The sequence below is a fragment of the Lemur catta genome, chromosome 2, assembly GCF_020740605.2.
Source record: "Lemur catta isolate mLemCat1 chromosome 2, mLemCat1.pri, whole genome shotgun sequence".
Lineage (NCBI taxonomy): Eukaryota > Metazoa > Chordata > Mammalia > Primates > Lemuridae > Lemur > Lemur catta.
This window is the reverse complement of record NC_059129.1, coordinates 134961855-134976911: the sequence shown is the minus strand read 5'-3', so window position 1 is coordinate 134976911 and position 15057 is coordinate 134961855. Positions and strand designations below refer to the sequence as shown.

Sequence of the window (15057 nt, the reverse complement as noted above, 5' to 3'; positions counted from 1 at the left end):
TTTTCTTTTCAATTTCTTTCAGAAGGTGTTCGGGGTGTTTGTGGGGAAAGAGTACATTCACTGATGATGTGTCATATCTAACTGAAAGAATTGTTGTTTGAAGATGGATTATTCAGAACCTTTAATAAGCCAACGTGCACATGACTCTTAGGGAAAGAACCATAGGGTTCAGCATCCCCCGCTTGTATTTAATGACAAATTCTAGACTTCAGGAAACAGTGGACTAAAAAGATATATTAATACAACTATTGTTCATTTTAGTCCTAGTTTATTTTCTATTTTCCTCAGGTTATGGGCTCCCCTCTAATTATCTTTTTGCCTATTTTTAAACTTTTCAGCTCTCCTTGAGGCGGCAGCAAGTAAGTGAAAGACTGAACGAGTGGGCAGTCTTCAGTGAGAAGAACAAGGAGCTTTGTGAGTGGTTGACTCAAATGGAAAGCAAAGTGTCCCAAAATGGCGACATCCTCATTGAGGAAATGATCGAGAAGCTCAAGAAGGTACAGAACGCGCGGGTACTTACGTTTCCACCCTTCCTAATGCTCAGGTACACTTCAACAGGTGCAGAAGACGGCTGTCCTCATAATTTCTTTCCTGTCAAAGGAGCACTATAGTTTAAAGGTTTTATCTTTTAATTTAAAATAAGCTTACATGGGAAGGCCTGCTTTACATACAAAATACTTTCAATTTGTGATGAAATAGATTATCTGCCGATAATGTTCAATATTTTGGAGTTTTAGCTACCTGTTCAGTAGGAATCATTTTATGTGTATTAGGTTTCTTTTATTTTGCTTTTCTGTTTTTGTTTTTAAAGAGATAAAGTCATTATAGAGGAACTAAAAGAAAAAATTCTTATGATAAATGGTAACTGACAATTTTTCTCCAAAACATAGTTTATAGATCATAGACAGTAAAATGAAGACTTTCCTGAAAATTTTGGCTTCATATTATCTTCAAGTTATGTGTGTGATATTAAATTGTTTTATATATTCAGTTGGATCCAGAACGTTTCTCATGTCTATATAGAGCTGATCAAATTTACTGGCATTTAAAAAGTTTTTGATAATTTCAGTGTTGTTTCCACATCGTTTTTGAATACTTAATCATCTTAATGTAATTGTAGTTTGTGTTTCTCATTAACATACCTATTACCATCTAATATACAAGATATATCTCGCATTTACTTATTCATTGTCTGTCCAAATGGCAGTCCTACGGGTCTATAAACTTCAAGGGAGTGTGGACTTTGTCTCTTTTGTTCATTGCTACATCCCCTGTACCCAAAGCAATGCCAAACTTCTCAGAGGCACTCGGTATTTACTGAATCAATGAATTATGGTTTCATTCTTTCTGAAAAGAAATATAAATGGTTATTAGGAAAAAATATCTTTGTCTATACACATATATAGAGAGAAAAGTAAAACTTTCAAAGCCAACATGAAATATTAATGTTATAGAAGATTGCAAATTCTATGTATGTTTATTTGGTACTATAAACCTATGAAATATGGCCTGAAATGACACAGATTTCATTTTAGCATCTGCTAACAATTGCGCTTTGCTAGTTGCTGGGTGTTGTTTGTGGTGTCTCTTTTTGTAAAGGAAAATAACATCAAGGTTTGGTAATATTGACAACATAGAAAAAAGCAATTGATAAAAAAAAGGGAAGCAAAGATATCAATGTTTACTGGTATTAACACTCAAAAACAGTTTAATTTTAAAGACAACCCAAGAGTATTACTTTACTATAAATACTTTTTAAGGCTTGGAGTAATTCCTTTGAAATAAACATTGCTCAATAAGACCACCTCAAATGTGTGATGAAATATTGTAACTATTGGTAAATGCATCCAATGTAGTAGTCTTTGATTCTCATTGTGTTGAAACAACATGAAAGGGAGGGCATGAGGAGAGCACTAAACACTGGGCTGGAATAAAATTTCCTTGGCCCCTTTCCTTCCTCTGGGGCCCTTTTTGTTTAGGTAAATGACTTGGGATGATAGTCCTGTTCCCACACCAACTTTAGAGGAAGAGAAGGTTGAAATATTCATGCTCATATAATACCTGTCTTCATATATTATTTCCTGAGAAAATATTTGCTATATAACAGGAGCTTAAGCCAAAAAGGAAAGGGTTGGTCCTAAAGATTGGATCTTGTCTCTGTGTCAGAGAGTAAGTGGGTCACTGGACATGGAGGTAGGAAATGTCCTTTCATCATCACTTAAATCACTTAAATCACACCATGTAGTGCCTATCTCTTGCATATAAACCACATGGAGTCTGTTCTCTTTAACTAAAATAATTTTAAGAGAAGCTACACAGAAACTGGGTGAATCAAGAAGGTTTGAGGACCATTGATTCTCTAAAATTAATCACTATTATTCTTGAAAGTTAATTTATCATTGATTCATGTGTTGCAAAATATTGGCATTGCATGTAGGATATCTCTTTAAAATGAAGAAGCTCTTTTAAGATACTTTGCACAAATAATATAATTGACACACACCACACACATATTACATATACACATTTATATATATACATTGTGTATGTCAATTGAATAGGTGTTTGTGTGTATATATGGCAACTATTTGTATTAGAATTTATTTTAAATATAATATCAGGTTAGTGATTAGAGCCATAAGGTATAATTTCCCAGTGTTAAAATCCTTCAAGTTTTATTTTTTGTATCTATATATGTACTTCTATTGTTTTTTAATGTCCATTTGAAGGAAATAGAGATTATTCCATTTCCTTCAAGAACACCTATATAAAAATTTAATCCTGATTCTGCATACAAACTGAAAATAATGGGTACTACTAATTCTTGTGCACATGGACTGATGTTCACACGGTGTTCTCATGCCCGAACTATTTCCAAGCAGTAGAAAACTAATTACCATGATTCTAGTAGAGGCGGGACTGAATCCATTGAGAATATGCTTTCTGACCTCTGTGATTGCTATTTGTTACACAGGATTATCAAGAAGAAATTGCTATTGCCCAAGAGAACAAAATACAGCTCCAGCAAATGGGAGAACGTCTTGCCAAAGCCAGCCACGAAAGCAAAGCATCCGAGATTGAATACAAGCTTGGAAAGGTCAACGACCGGTGGCAGCATCTCCTAGACCTCATTGCAGCCAGGTAAAGAGGACCCAAGTCAACAGGACACGTGTGGGCAACATTTTAAATGTTTCATTTACCTTTCAGTCCACCTTTCATTTCAGCTAAAGATGATCCAATAAATCACTCTCTCTTCCTGGGTTATCCCACCATTTGAAAAATGTTCATGCTGTTTTCATAATTGGCACTTTCATTAACTTGAAAATTCTCCTTCTTATTTCATAAATCTAGTGTTTGCATGTAGCTGAGAGAGAGAGAGTCATATTAATACATATCCAAACAAAATCCATTCTCAAGAGAAAATTATTTCAGGGCTTCGTGAGTATTCAGCCTCCGATCAGGAAGAAAGGGATACTGCTGACCGGTCTTTGTGGAGGGTGGTGTTGTCTGCAGTGGCAAAACATACATATTACAAAATTCCTACTCTATTTTTGGTTAGTGAGGTGTGGGAATGAATCCGACTATTGTCACTCTGCTCAGCTGTACAAATTGGCTGCTGCATTATCGTAATTTTGTGTTCAGCTTTAGCAATAACAAACGATAAGCATCTGCCTCATGTCTGAGAGGACTGTTATATTTGGTTTCTGCCATAGAAGGGCAGGGTGAGTAAACGGGATGAAAGTTAAAAAGAAAAATATTTGAGGATGTTTACGAGCAATATGAAAGTCTGATATGTTGAATGATGCACTATGTTATTTGCTGTAAGAAGAAGGAATGACTAAATAGACGCTTTGTTTTAGGTGAACTTTGCTTCGTATTGGAATGTAGGTACCCTGAGATCAGGCAGCTTTATCCATTTTATTCACCATATGTCAGAGGCACCAAGAACAGTGCCTAAATGTAATGTGGCATCAATAAATATTTCAATGAGGCCGGGCGCAGTGGCTCATGCCTGTAATCCTAGCACTCTGGGAGGCTGAGGCAGGAGGATTACTTGAGGTCAGGAGTTGGAGATCAGCCTGAGCAAGAGCGAGACCCGTCTCTACTAAAAATAGAAAAAAATTAGCTGGGCGTGGTGGCACATGCCTGTAGTCTCAGCTATTCAGGAGGCTGAGGAAAGAGGATCCTTGAGCCCAGGAGTTTGAGGTTGCAGTGAGCTAGGCTGATGCCACGGCACTCTAGCCAGGGCAACAGAGCAAGATTCTATCTCAAAAAATATGTATATATTTTTTCAATGAATAAATGAATGAATACTTAAATATTTGAGTGGATGTTCTTCATGGCAGTCAGGAGAGTTGGACTGTTACAAATGCTACGATTCACAGCTGTTTTGGGTTTATCCCACAATACATTTGTTAAATCTGGGTTTCTTTGTTTAGCCATGCTGCATAAAGGTGGACATGAAATAGTGTCTTTTGCATACTGTGTGCACTAAAACTGCACATGGGCATGACAATTCTATAAGCTGATTTTGAAAATGTTTTGTATATTTTTTTCTGTAAGGGAGTTATCAAAAAGTATCTAACTGAAGAAGGTGAGCTTATAATTTATTTTAGTGGTAATGAAACAAAAATGGAATAAGTATATGATAACTTTTAAAATGTTTAACAATAACACTGTACTAGCTCACATTTATTGAACAGTTCGTTTGTGCCAGTGACCAGTCTGCAGGCGTCATACGCTTCTTCTCAGGTATTGTTCATAGCAGGTGGGCTATGTCGAGGTGGCCTTGTTATTATAACACCCATTTCACAGATGCAGAGGCTGAGGCTCAGGCTTGCCCAGGGACGTGCACGTGTTGAGTGGCAGAGCCCGCACTCTCTGACTCCTAGGTCCATTATGCTCTCCTGCCTGTCAGGTTTGGGATTCCTTTTCCCTCTCAGAATACAGTTCAGTGGGAGATAGGTTCTGTTATTGATCTTGATAATCTAATTTCCAGATCCTTTGTAAAGCACTTACAATGTGACAGCGACTGTGAGAGACTATGGGGATGCAATGACAAAGGCCCCTTCGTTCGAGGGTAGGACTATAAACATGCAAGAAAATGAAGTAAAACAATGAGCTAAGTGCGTGCTCTGGTAAAGGCACTATGGAAGACATGGAAACAACATTTTGGCTTGAATTACTCTAAGTTTTAGATAGATGTAGGTTTTAAAAATCTAATGCTATGTTCAGTCTCACTTCTCAGTCGCTAAAATGATAACAAAATCTTGTTTCCAAAGAAGAAATTGAAGCCCTTTGTGCTATAAATATCCTTAGGGAAACTGCCCGCTTGGTAAACACCCCTGAGATTTTTTTTTCTGACAAATTATGACTCATGAATTGATTTACATTCCATGTAATCCAGTTGAGCTAGTTAATATTCTTTAACTCTTAGTGACTCAATGGTGTAGGGAATGGGGAGGCACTATGTCAAAGATATTTTAAATTAAATTTAATGTAATTTAGTTGTAAATGGTAGCTTCATGTATTTCCAGCTATTAGCCATCATTACAGCAAATGAGTTTGGTACTTTCTCCTCAGAGTCGTATTTATTTATAACATTTTTGCCTGGCTGTTCAGGTGAGAATTTTCTAGATGCTATTTAGTTTACTTTCCCAAAAAAGATACATTAACAATCTTGAATCAATTATATATTTATAAGGTACACATGCTTTGCACTATAGCCACTAAAGTGCTCACGTTTCCACTTACGAAGAGTCTCATCATACAGAGATATAATTCCCATGGGAATGGGAATTGTATATGTGTTGTCCATTTCTAATTGTGTCCTTCCAGATTAGACCATGACCTTCTGATCGTTAGGTTGTCCTGGAATTTAATGCCACTTTGGATTCACAGTCTCCCTTGCAGCCTCTCCCGAAAGACACTTGGCCATCACATTCGTGTTCCATTTCCGTGTTTATCAATGCTTCATTAGTGCACAGACTCAATGAATATTCCCACACCCATCCATCTCCAACTGTGAACTGTCAGCTGAAGTATTAGGTTGCATGATTCAATCTCATTCACGACTCTTCCCTCTTCCAACTTTTTTTCACACTGATTCATTAAAGCAGAACATAACCTAGTGTATGCCTTTTGATATTTCTGTGCTATTTTGGTACTCTTGTGAGAATGGAAAGGTTATTTTTGATGATGATCATATTTCTGAGTGAATATCTTCCCAGCTAATATAAAACATGAACTATACCTTCCAATTTTTGATCACAGAAGCAAAGAAAGAAAGAAAGAAGAAAAGGATAAACTGGTAAAAACCTATTACATACATGCAAGTAGAATACATACTTTAGAATCAATGTCATATCACCATTGGATTAGCTTAGACCATTCTGAGTACAAAATAGATGTTTTGCACTGAGTTTTTAAACTAACTGTATCACCAAGCATTGTCAGTTTTGGGGGGCAACAAAACTTGCTCGGTAACGTTTAGGACTCAATGGATAACGTTCTAGTATTCATTTCGTACTTTCTAGATTTTCTCTGCCCTTGTGACTGGTTGTTTTTAATCTGTGTATTTATTATAATCCCCTTCAACATTTGGTAGAAGTAAAATAAAAACAAACATAATTTTAAAAGTTATTGAATGCCTACTATGTACGAAGTACTGTGCCCATTGCTATGGGCCAGAGGTTGGCAAGTGTTTTCTATACAGGACCAGATAACAAATATTTTTGGCTTTAGGGGCCAGATAGTCTCTGTTGCAACCACTCTGCCACTGTAGAGTGCAAGCAGCCACGGAAAATACGTAAATAGAAAACCGTGGGTGTACTCCCATAAAATTTTATTTACCAAAACAGGTGGCCAGCTGTAGTTTGCTGGCACTTGCTCCAGGGATGTAACGATGAAAAAGAAAATGGTCCCTAATGAAGTAAGGGTGATAAGGCAGAGTCCCCAATGGCTGCGTCCACAGGGCTTTTCCCTCTGGCTGTCTCCTCCTGCCACTCTCCTGTCCGTGGCCTGGCCAGCTCCTGGTGTTCTCCATGTTCTTCCTTTTCTTCAAGTTAGAGCAGAGTCTTCCTACCTGCTCAGCGGGCTTTCTGTGCTTCTCCTTCATGGCATTGCCCTGAACTGTGTGGGATCTTGGGTGATCAATTGTTTACAGTCTGTTCTGTCTACTAAAATGTACATGAATCTAATCTCCCGTAGTGATCCCAGAACCTAATGGAGTTCTTTGCACATAGCGGTTCCGCCAGTATTTGTTGGGTTTCCCAAATCTAAAACATAGGGTGAAAGTGCCACAGAGGCAGGTGAGCTGTGCAGGCCGGGCTCAGGGGCTCGACTGCCTTCGTCCTGGAGTGTCTCTGCTTCACCAAGCTGCTTTTATCTTCTCAGTACCTCGGTTACCGAGTGTGTAAAGGGGGGGGGGTAAGAAGAGTAACTAACTCACAAGGTTATTAGGAGGATTAAATGAGATAGGACCTGTAAACCCCTTAGCACAGAATGTGCTCAATCAAGGTCAGCTTTCATCCCAGAGGGAGTTTAAAACACCGCACATGCAGTGCAAGGACGGCATTGTGGAGTCCATAGCGGCTGCTCTCAGGAGGGGTTTCAGTCTAAATGGAGTTGTACCCACATTGGAGGTCAAAGGAAACTTAATCCTGGGAACTTATGTCTAGTGTTATTACCTAAGAGTGGTCAAGCCAGAAGGTGCCTGGTCAGGATGAGGAATCCATTGATGCAGCAAATATGGAAACAGCACAGAATTAATCAAGAGGCCAGAGTTTATCCACCTCTTTTGTGGTTCTGCTGTGTGACCTAGGGCTACTGAATAACTTCTCTGAGCCTGAGCCCCAGATTCCTCATTTTCAAAATGGTCATTAAACTAACTGCCACATCACCAATGAGACAATGCAAGGGAGAGGACCGCCTATACTGTAAAACACTATGTATGCCAATCTCATTCTTTTAGATGGCTACAGAGTATTCCATAGTGCAAATATACTATGACTTATCCAGCGTTTTCTTTGTTTACAAACATCAGGATTGTTGTCATTTTTTGCTATCACAATAATCGTGTCTTTAAAGCCTTGCTCTGCCTTGCCTCGTATTTAGTTCACTGGAATAAATATACTGTGCTAACAATAATGAGTATGAAAATAAAGTAAAACATTTTTAAGCCCATGAGAAAAACTAGATAAGATAAAAAGGAATTAAACTAAGGAAATTTTGACTCAATTTTTTGAAGATCTTGAGTTTTTTAAAATGTTAATCATAATCAAGAAAAAACAAACTTACTCTGATGAAATCATGACCAATATATTCGTTTGATCAAAGCTTATATATTTCCATTTCTGACTATTAAAAATAATATATCAGAGGAGTGATTGTTTTATAAAAGAATTCACAATAGGTTATCTTTAAGTACCGAGTTTTCTGGAGTATATTTCTTATACAAAATTTCTTTATTTCTTTTATAAAGAAAATGTGTTTCCTCCAGTATTCTGTTTTCAAAACAATCAAATCACATGACCAGAACCAAATGCTTTATTTTAGTTATAATTCATCATATAGGCCTTTTTAAAAAGAACTTAGCAAATGTTAGTGATTTATTTATTTATAATTTATTTGTGTGTATACTTAAAAAAAGACTTCAAGCAACCAGCATTAGTTATATTTTATTACATTATTAGTAATTAATAATTTGGAGACTTGTCTTTAAAAGTTTAAATTATGAACTTAGTTATATTAGCACAGGAAAATTGGAAAACTCTTGAAATTCAAGAAAGAAAAATATTTATCTGAAATCCCACCAAGCAAACGAATAGATACATTTTTTTTATTATCTTAAAATGAACATATGCTTTTTGTCACCTTACATCATTTGTTTCAAAGGACAAAGGTTTTCAATACGTAAGGAGAGAATAATATTTCTTCATTATTTTTCATGCTCAAATAGGCTATTCAAAGATAAAGACCAGGCATTTTTCCCTCCCACCTTCCCAAACAACCCCCAAAACTACTTACATGAGTGAGCTGGCATATTAAACCCAAGGACAAAAGAAGTTGCTCATTTTGCTACTACCACTTGTGGAGGTTTTGTTTATTTGTTTGCATTGGAATGATTTGTTTTTGTCAAATAGCTTTCCTGGTGTAACAAACAGCCCTCAAGAAAAGTTGACCGTCCCTGCAGAAGAGCAGAGTTGTCTGCAGCCGGCATTATTTTTGCTATCCTTTCTTTAGACCTGTTGCTTCCTCCTCCTTGCAGATTACACTGAGCTTTTTCCCCTTCTTACACTCTGTGGCCTACATTCCAGGAGATCAAGCCTGGCACATGTTAATGAATGTAGGTTTTATTTAGAAACATGACCACTTGTCACTGCTCAGTGTCATGTTATCAGGCAGAGACAACCAACATTTGTCTAGAGTGAGCATTTTCATACTTCTACACACAGACAAGGGGAAACTTTCATCCCCACGCAAGATTTAGCCTTGTGCTCTGCAGAGCCTAACTTTTGCAAGTGGAAGCTTCATGGTGGTGGCAGAGGACCTGCGTGCCCTGAGGATGGCAGAGGACGGCTGCGTGGATGCAGATCTCCCAGACTGTAACTGCGATGTCACAAGGCAGGCATCTCCTTGAGTTTCTTCCATTGTACATAGCTTTCATGTTACGTGGGGGTTATAGGGCAGATGCTGGAAACTTTAATCCAGAATTGTTTTTGCCAGCGTTGAGTGAAGATGATTGGTGTTAGGAGGTTGTTGGCCGTGGACTCCTAACAGTTATTTGTTGCTTTGCTTTCTTGTCCCCTACTAGGCATGCAGAGAGGGATGAAAAGGTTAATGGACTTTATTCTGACTCGGTGTTCCAGTTGTCTCTGGCCCGTGTGCATCATGCGAGGAGTATGGCTACAGTAGAGAGGCTGAGACACAGGAAGGAGATTCAGAAAAAGACCTAGTTAGTGTGTCATCTGCTATTTAAAGGATGGGCTTCTGATGAAACTGAAATTCAGCCTTAGCCAGTTCACAGCTTTGTAGTTGAAAGCTTTTCCTTTATTAAATAAAAATCAGATTTCAGGGGCCTGGAGGATGTCGTGTGTGTGAGAAAGTTGCGTTTCTGTTTGTAAGTGAATTTTAGTCACTAACTCATATAAAGCTTATAAAATATATGTGCAAAATCTACACATGTATGTCTTAAATAGTAATTTAGTTGCATTATGCAAAAGTTTAGTTCATATTTTTCAGTCGTAATAAAAATATGACAGAAATTTTCACTTTGAATTTTTAAAAATATTTCTCTTTTACCATATCATTTCCCACATAAATTCCTACAAATGAGTAAGATTTATCAGTGGTACTTTGGTTCTGTTATATTTAGAATTTGGATTTTTTGGTTTATTCTGGGTTATGGATATACTGAATTACTTTGAAGGGAAGTAGTGAAATATAAATATAATATATATTTGTAGATAGGTAAGTACGTGTGTGTGTGTGTGTGTGTGTATTTTCATGTGACAGTGTTAAGAAGCTGGACGATCGGATTTGAAAGGGGAATCCTTCTCAAGAAAGGTCAAATGCCTGTGATACACACTGGACAGTGAAAGGAGAACTGTAGGCTGCAGAGACTTTCAGATTTATCAGACTTGCTAAACTTACTCAGACATGTGACATCTGCAGGCATCTATTTTGAATTATAATCCTGGACGCTACCCAAAGGGATGTTGCTTAAACTCCTTACAATGGTAGATAAATAAAAAATATTTTTTACCCAAGGATTTCCTTCAAAGAAATAATGGGAAAAACATGAACATTTCTCCTAAAAAAGAATGATCCATGTCCAGCACATGGATCAAGTTTAATAAGCCAAGGCAAATCTATGGGGACCTCTATTACCCACCCCACCCCCCCACAGCACGCACATACATGCACATATATACACACACGATACATTACACCACTTGTTGTAAAATACACTTTTTTAAAAATGAGAAAGGAGAGCCACTTAAACGTTCGCCCCCACTACTTTACTAAATCTACACATTAGTTTGAAAGAGGAACTTGTCCCTAATGCACTATATGAACAAGCATTTCCATGTCACGATGCCCTTGACATATTGCACACTAACCACTCTGACTTGGAACTCATTCAATATTATAGAAGATATCGTGTAATTTATTTTGCTAATGTAGCCAATCCAATGGGACAATGTTTACTCACATTCCTCTTTGTGCTTTGGATCTTTTGATCATATTTGTAAGTTTTGAACCAAGAAAATACATGAATTTTAGTACTTGACAAATAGACCATTTCCGACGAATGTTGGACCTTAGAAGAAAAATTTAAGTGCACATTTAATATCAGATAATTTTTTTTAAATTAAAAGATATTAATTAAATAAAAATATTTCACTTAGAATACTAATTGTTAATGTTTAGCAGGCATTTAAATAGTGCCCACTTAGTGCAAAGCACTGAGCTTAGTATGGCCAGGGGAAGAAAAAATCTAAATGCGGAAATTCACAGTTCCAGCTTTCCAAGGAACTTACCATGAAGGAGCCCAACTTGTGCATAAATAATACCAAGGAGTTAAAGTAAGGGTAGGGAGGAAACAAGCCCACTACCCTCTTGTGAAACCCTAATGATATTATGAGGTTGCTATAAAACCCCATCCTGACATGTAGTCAGCATTAGGATCCTACCAAATCTGAAGGCAGGAAGATGGTGAAGTGGGAAGAGGTTGCTGAGAGGACACTCTTGCAAGGGTGAAGCCAGGACGGGCATCTCCGTGCTATGTGCCATTCTTCAGTCCTGTTCCAGTGGGTTTATTGATTGTAGACTGTCCCTTCAGTCTAGGGCGTCACGCCTAGGACCATGTTAAATTCTCTGTCCATGCCTTGGTCATTGGTAGGATGTGTTCCCCGAGCTCTGCACCCAGTAGCCATTGTAAAACTGTCATTTACTGACTGATGCCCATATGAATTTTGTCTTATATATGAGAGAAATGCGAGTGGGTTGTATGTTAAAGTTCTTGCAAATATTATTCAAGGCCAATGCCTTGAAGTACCTAGGGGATGGTATACAATTTGTACTTATAAAGCTGTTAATAATCAGGGAGGTCTTATCTTGAGTGGAAATATAAGTCATGGCAAACATTGCAATACATTTTCTTTCCCTATCAACAGAATATATTATGAAATATGAACATAATTTTTAAATACACATTTTTTCAAAAAAAATTATGTACCTGAGTGCTTTTACAAACTGAAAATGTTAATATAAATATCATTATTAATTATAATTAATCAAATAGAGATATTATTAACCATTGACCATAGTGAAAGAGTATTTATTTGTATGACAGTGCTTTGAGGAAAATGACAAGAAACACTGATTTATTAAAAGGGATGATAACAATTTTAAGCAACTAAAAATACATCAAAATACTTTGTTTATGAGACATTTTCTTCATATCAGTGACTCTTGACACAAGGAGCATATCAGAATTATCTGTGGTTTGAAAGCACCCTCAGCTGGTTCTGTAACCCAGCCTGAAACTTAACTTCTTTGACATCTGAAAGTAATGAAGTTGGGACATACCCAATGACTCTGAGTGTGGGTTGTCAATCTTTGACAACATTCTATTGCAGATCCCTGCCTTTAAATAAATCACATCCCTACAGTCTTAAAAGTCATATTGCTCTTGACACCTTTTCCAAGAAGATACTTCTTCAGTTGGGCCAAATTGACACTCCAAGAGATTGAAGTATTTTGCTGCTTTTCTGTTTACCTCTAAGATGAGCAGTGCCAATTAGGTGACCATATTTCCTGAACCAAAATGCAGGACACATGGTCTAAAAGCAGAACTGCATTCTAAATAAGGACTGTAACAGCTCATTGATCATATACTTATTGTCACCTTGACCTTTCTTTTTAGAGCAATCTATGTACACTCAGCCATGTCAAGACCTTAGCAGGGACTCTGTAATTGATTTTTGCTGTTACTTGATAATAATGGAGTTGAGAAATACTACCAGTGTCCCTCCCAAAATCCTGCTCACACCCTGCCCACATTGGGTTTCAAAACTCTTTTATCTGCCCTTGACCCCTGCTCTTTACCAAGCTCCGTCATCTGTATTCATCTAGGATTTCTCTCCTCCTTTTTCTTCTTTCTTTGGCTTCCTCCACGTGAATTCCTAATTTTCTGCCAAAAACCATTATCAGGCTACCAAACAATAAACTACATTAAACAAAGAAAACAAACAAAAAATCAATCTTTCCTTGAAGCCAGGTCATTGCACATGTTCCATACTGTATTTACTCACCTTTATTGCCTATTTTCTTGAAAGAATGAACTACACTTCCTTAGCGTAAATGTCTCACTTGGCCTAAATGCACTCTGCTTTCTGTGTCCACAGGCCTGGCTAAACTGCTCACTTAGGAATGGCAGAGCCCTTCCAATTTCCAGGCATGGGTCCCCTTTTTAGGCCTCATCATACTATACTGCTCTGCATTTGACAAAGTAGACCAGTGATTCCCAAATTTCAGAATGCATAAGAATCACCTGCAGTGCTTGCTAAAAGTGCACATGCCCTGGCCACACCTTCAGAGGTTCTGATTCAGTAGGACTGGATTGGGCTCTAGGAATTTGTGTTTATAGGAGGCAAACCAGGTGAATCTAGTGCAGGTGGTCTCGAGAACACACTCTGACCAAAACTTCCTTTTTGAAACTTCCTGCCTTTAACTTTATGCTGCACTTTCCTGGTCCTCTTCTTTCCTTTCTGATGATTTTTTCTTAGTCTGTGATTCCTACTTCTTTAGCAAGCCTTTTAAAGTTCATTCTTCTTAGACCACGCCCTCTCAGGAGGAAATTCATCCATTCACAGGGCTTCAACTCTGCGGACAATCCCTAGGCATATGTTGTAAACTCCTTCCTCTCTTCTGGCCCTTGAACTACATTTCTGTATGTTTCTACCTGGCCTCTCAGGCTCATCATGTCCCAGACTTAATCAGCATTAATGCTAGAAATTGCTGCTCTTCTACATACTCTGAGGCTGTAGCATCCAATTAGTCACCTGACTGGAAAATACATCATTTTTAACTCAGCTTCACATCATGACAATTCATGAATTTAGCAATTCCGTCCTCACCTCTGCCTGCTGTGTTTGTAGTGTAGGCTTTTTATGTCAGCTGCTGGGACAATTCTACTTACTTGACTCCCATGACATCCCTGTTTCAAACTTGCATACTCTGTGTCAGAGCTGATCTTATCATTCCTCTGCTGATAAACTTTGGAGAAGGTCCACTCTGTCGGGAACTGCATACAAACCCATCATCTCCTCGTTAGAGCATCTTTATAATCGAACACCTGCCTACCCACCCTTCTTATCTCGCCCCACCTCTTCATCTCCCTTCTGCTTCTCTTCCTCATCCTCCTACCCCCACCCCCCGCAGCACTATGACATTATTTCATCCAAAATCTCCACATTTCTGCTTTCTGCCTACTGGAGCAGAAGCGTTCCTCTTGGCTGACATCCAGCTCTCCAGATGCAGCTCAAACATTATCCCTTCATTTCCTTTTCACCAGAGTCGAAACTCCTCAATGGCAAGGGGGAAACTTCAGTTGTCACTGTATTTTTGTTACCTGGAACCATGTCTACCTAGCACCATAAATATTTGTAGAAGGAATAAAGAAATTAACAAATGGGGAAAGAATAAGTGAATGAAGTGCTACCCAAATGTGGCCAGACAGAATTTATCGCTGCTTGTTTGTTAACCAGAGACTAGGTTCATTTCTTTAGTCGGGTTCCTACCACATCGTGTTGCATTTCATTGTTTCCGTGTCCAGATTTCCAGATTGTACACTTCGTAAGAGAAAGAAGCAGGTCTTATTTATCTTTGTCTTCTCGGCATGTCATGTGTAACATGTCCACAAATGATTGTTAGGTAAATGACAGTCTTAAAGAAAACATTCTTTCCTGCTTCCTGGGGAAAAAAATGGGAAAAGGCTTTCTTTGAAAGCATGCTATGTAGTGAATACTAACCTAGTCTCCAAAGGTAGAA

General features: G+C 37.9%; 1 protein-coding gene across 3 annotated transcripts in view; it reads left to right on the top strand.

Annotated features, from left to right (window-relative positions):
* Positions 1-15057, top strand: part of SYNE1 (spectrin repeat containing nuclear envelope protein 1) — a 427753-nt gene that overhangs the window by 374512 nt on the left and 38184 nt on the right. For all 3 annotated transcript variants that reach the window (XM_045544593.1, XM_045544592.1, XM_045544591.1), the window contains 2 exons: positions 339-497; positions 2975-3141. In XM_045544593.1, the coding sequence (XP_045400549.1) occupies positions 339-497; positions 2975-3141 (326 nt within the window). The remainder of the gene's footprint in view (positions 1-338; positions 498-2974; positions 3142-15057) is intronic.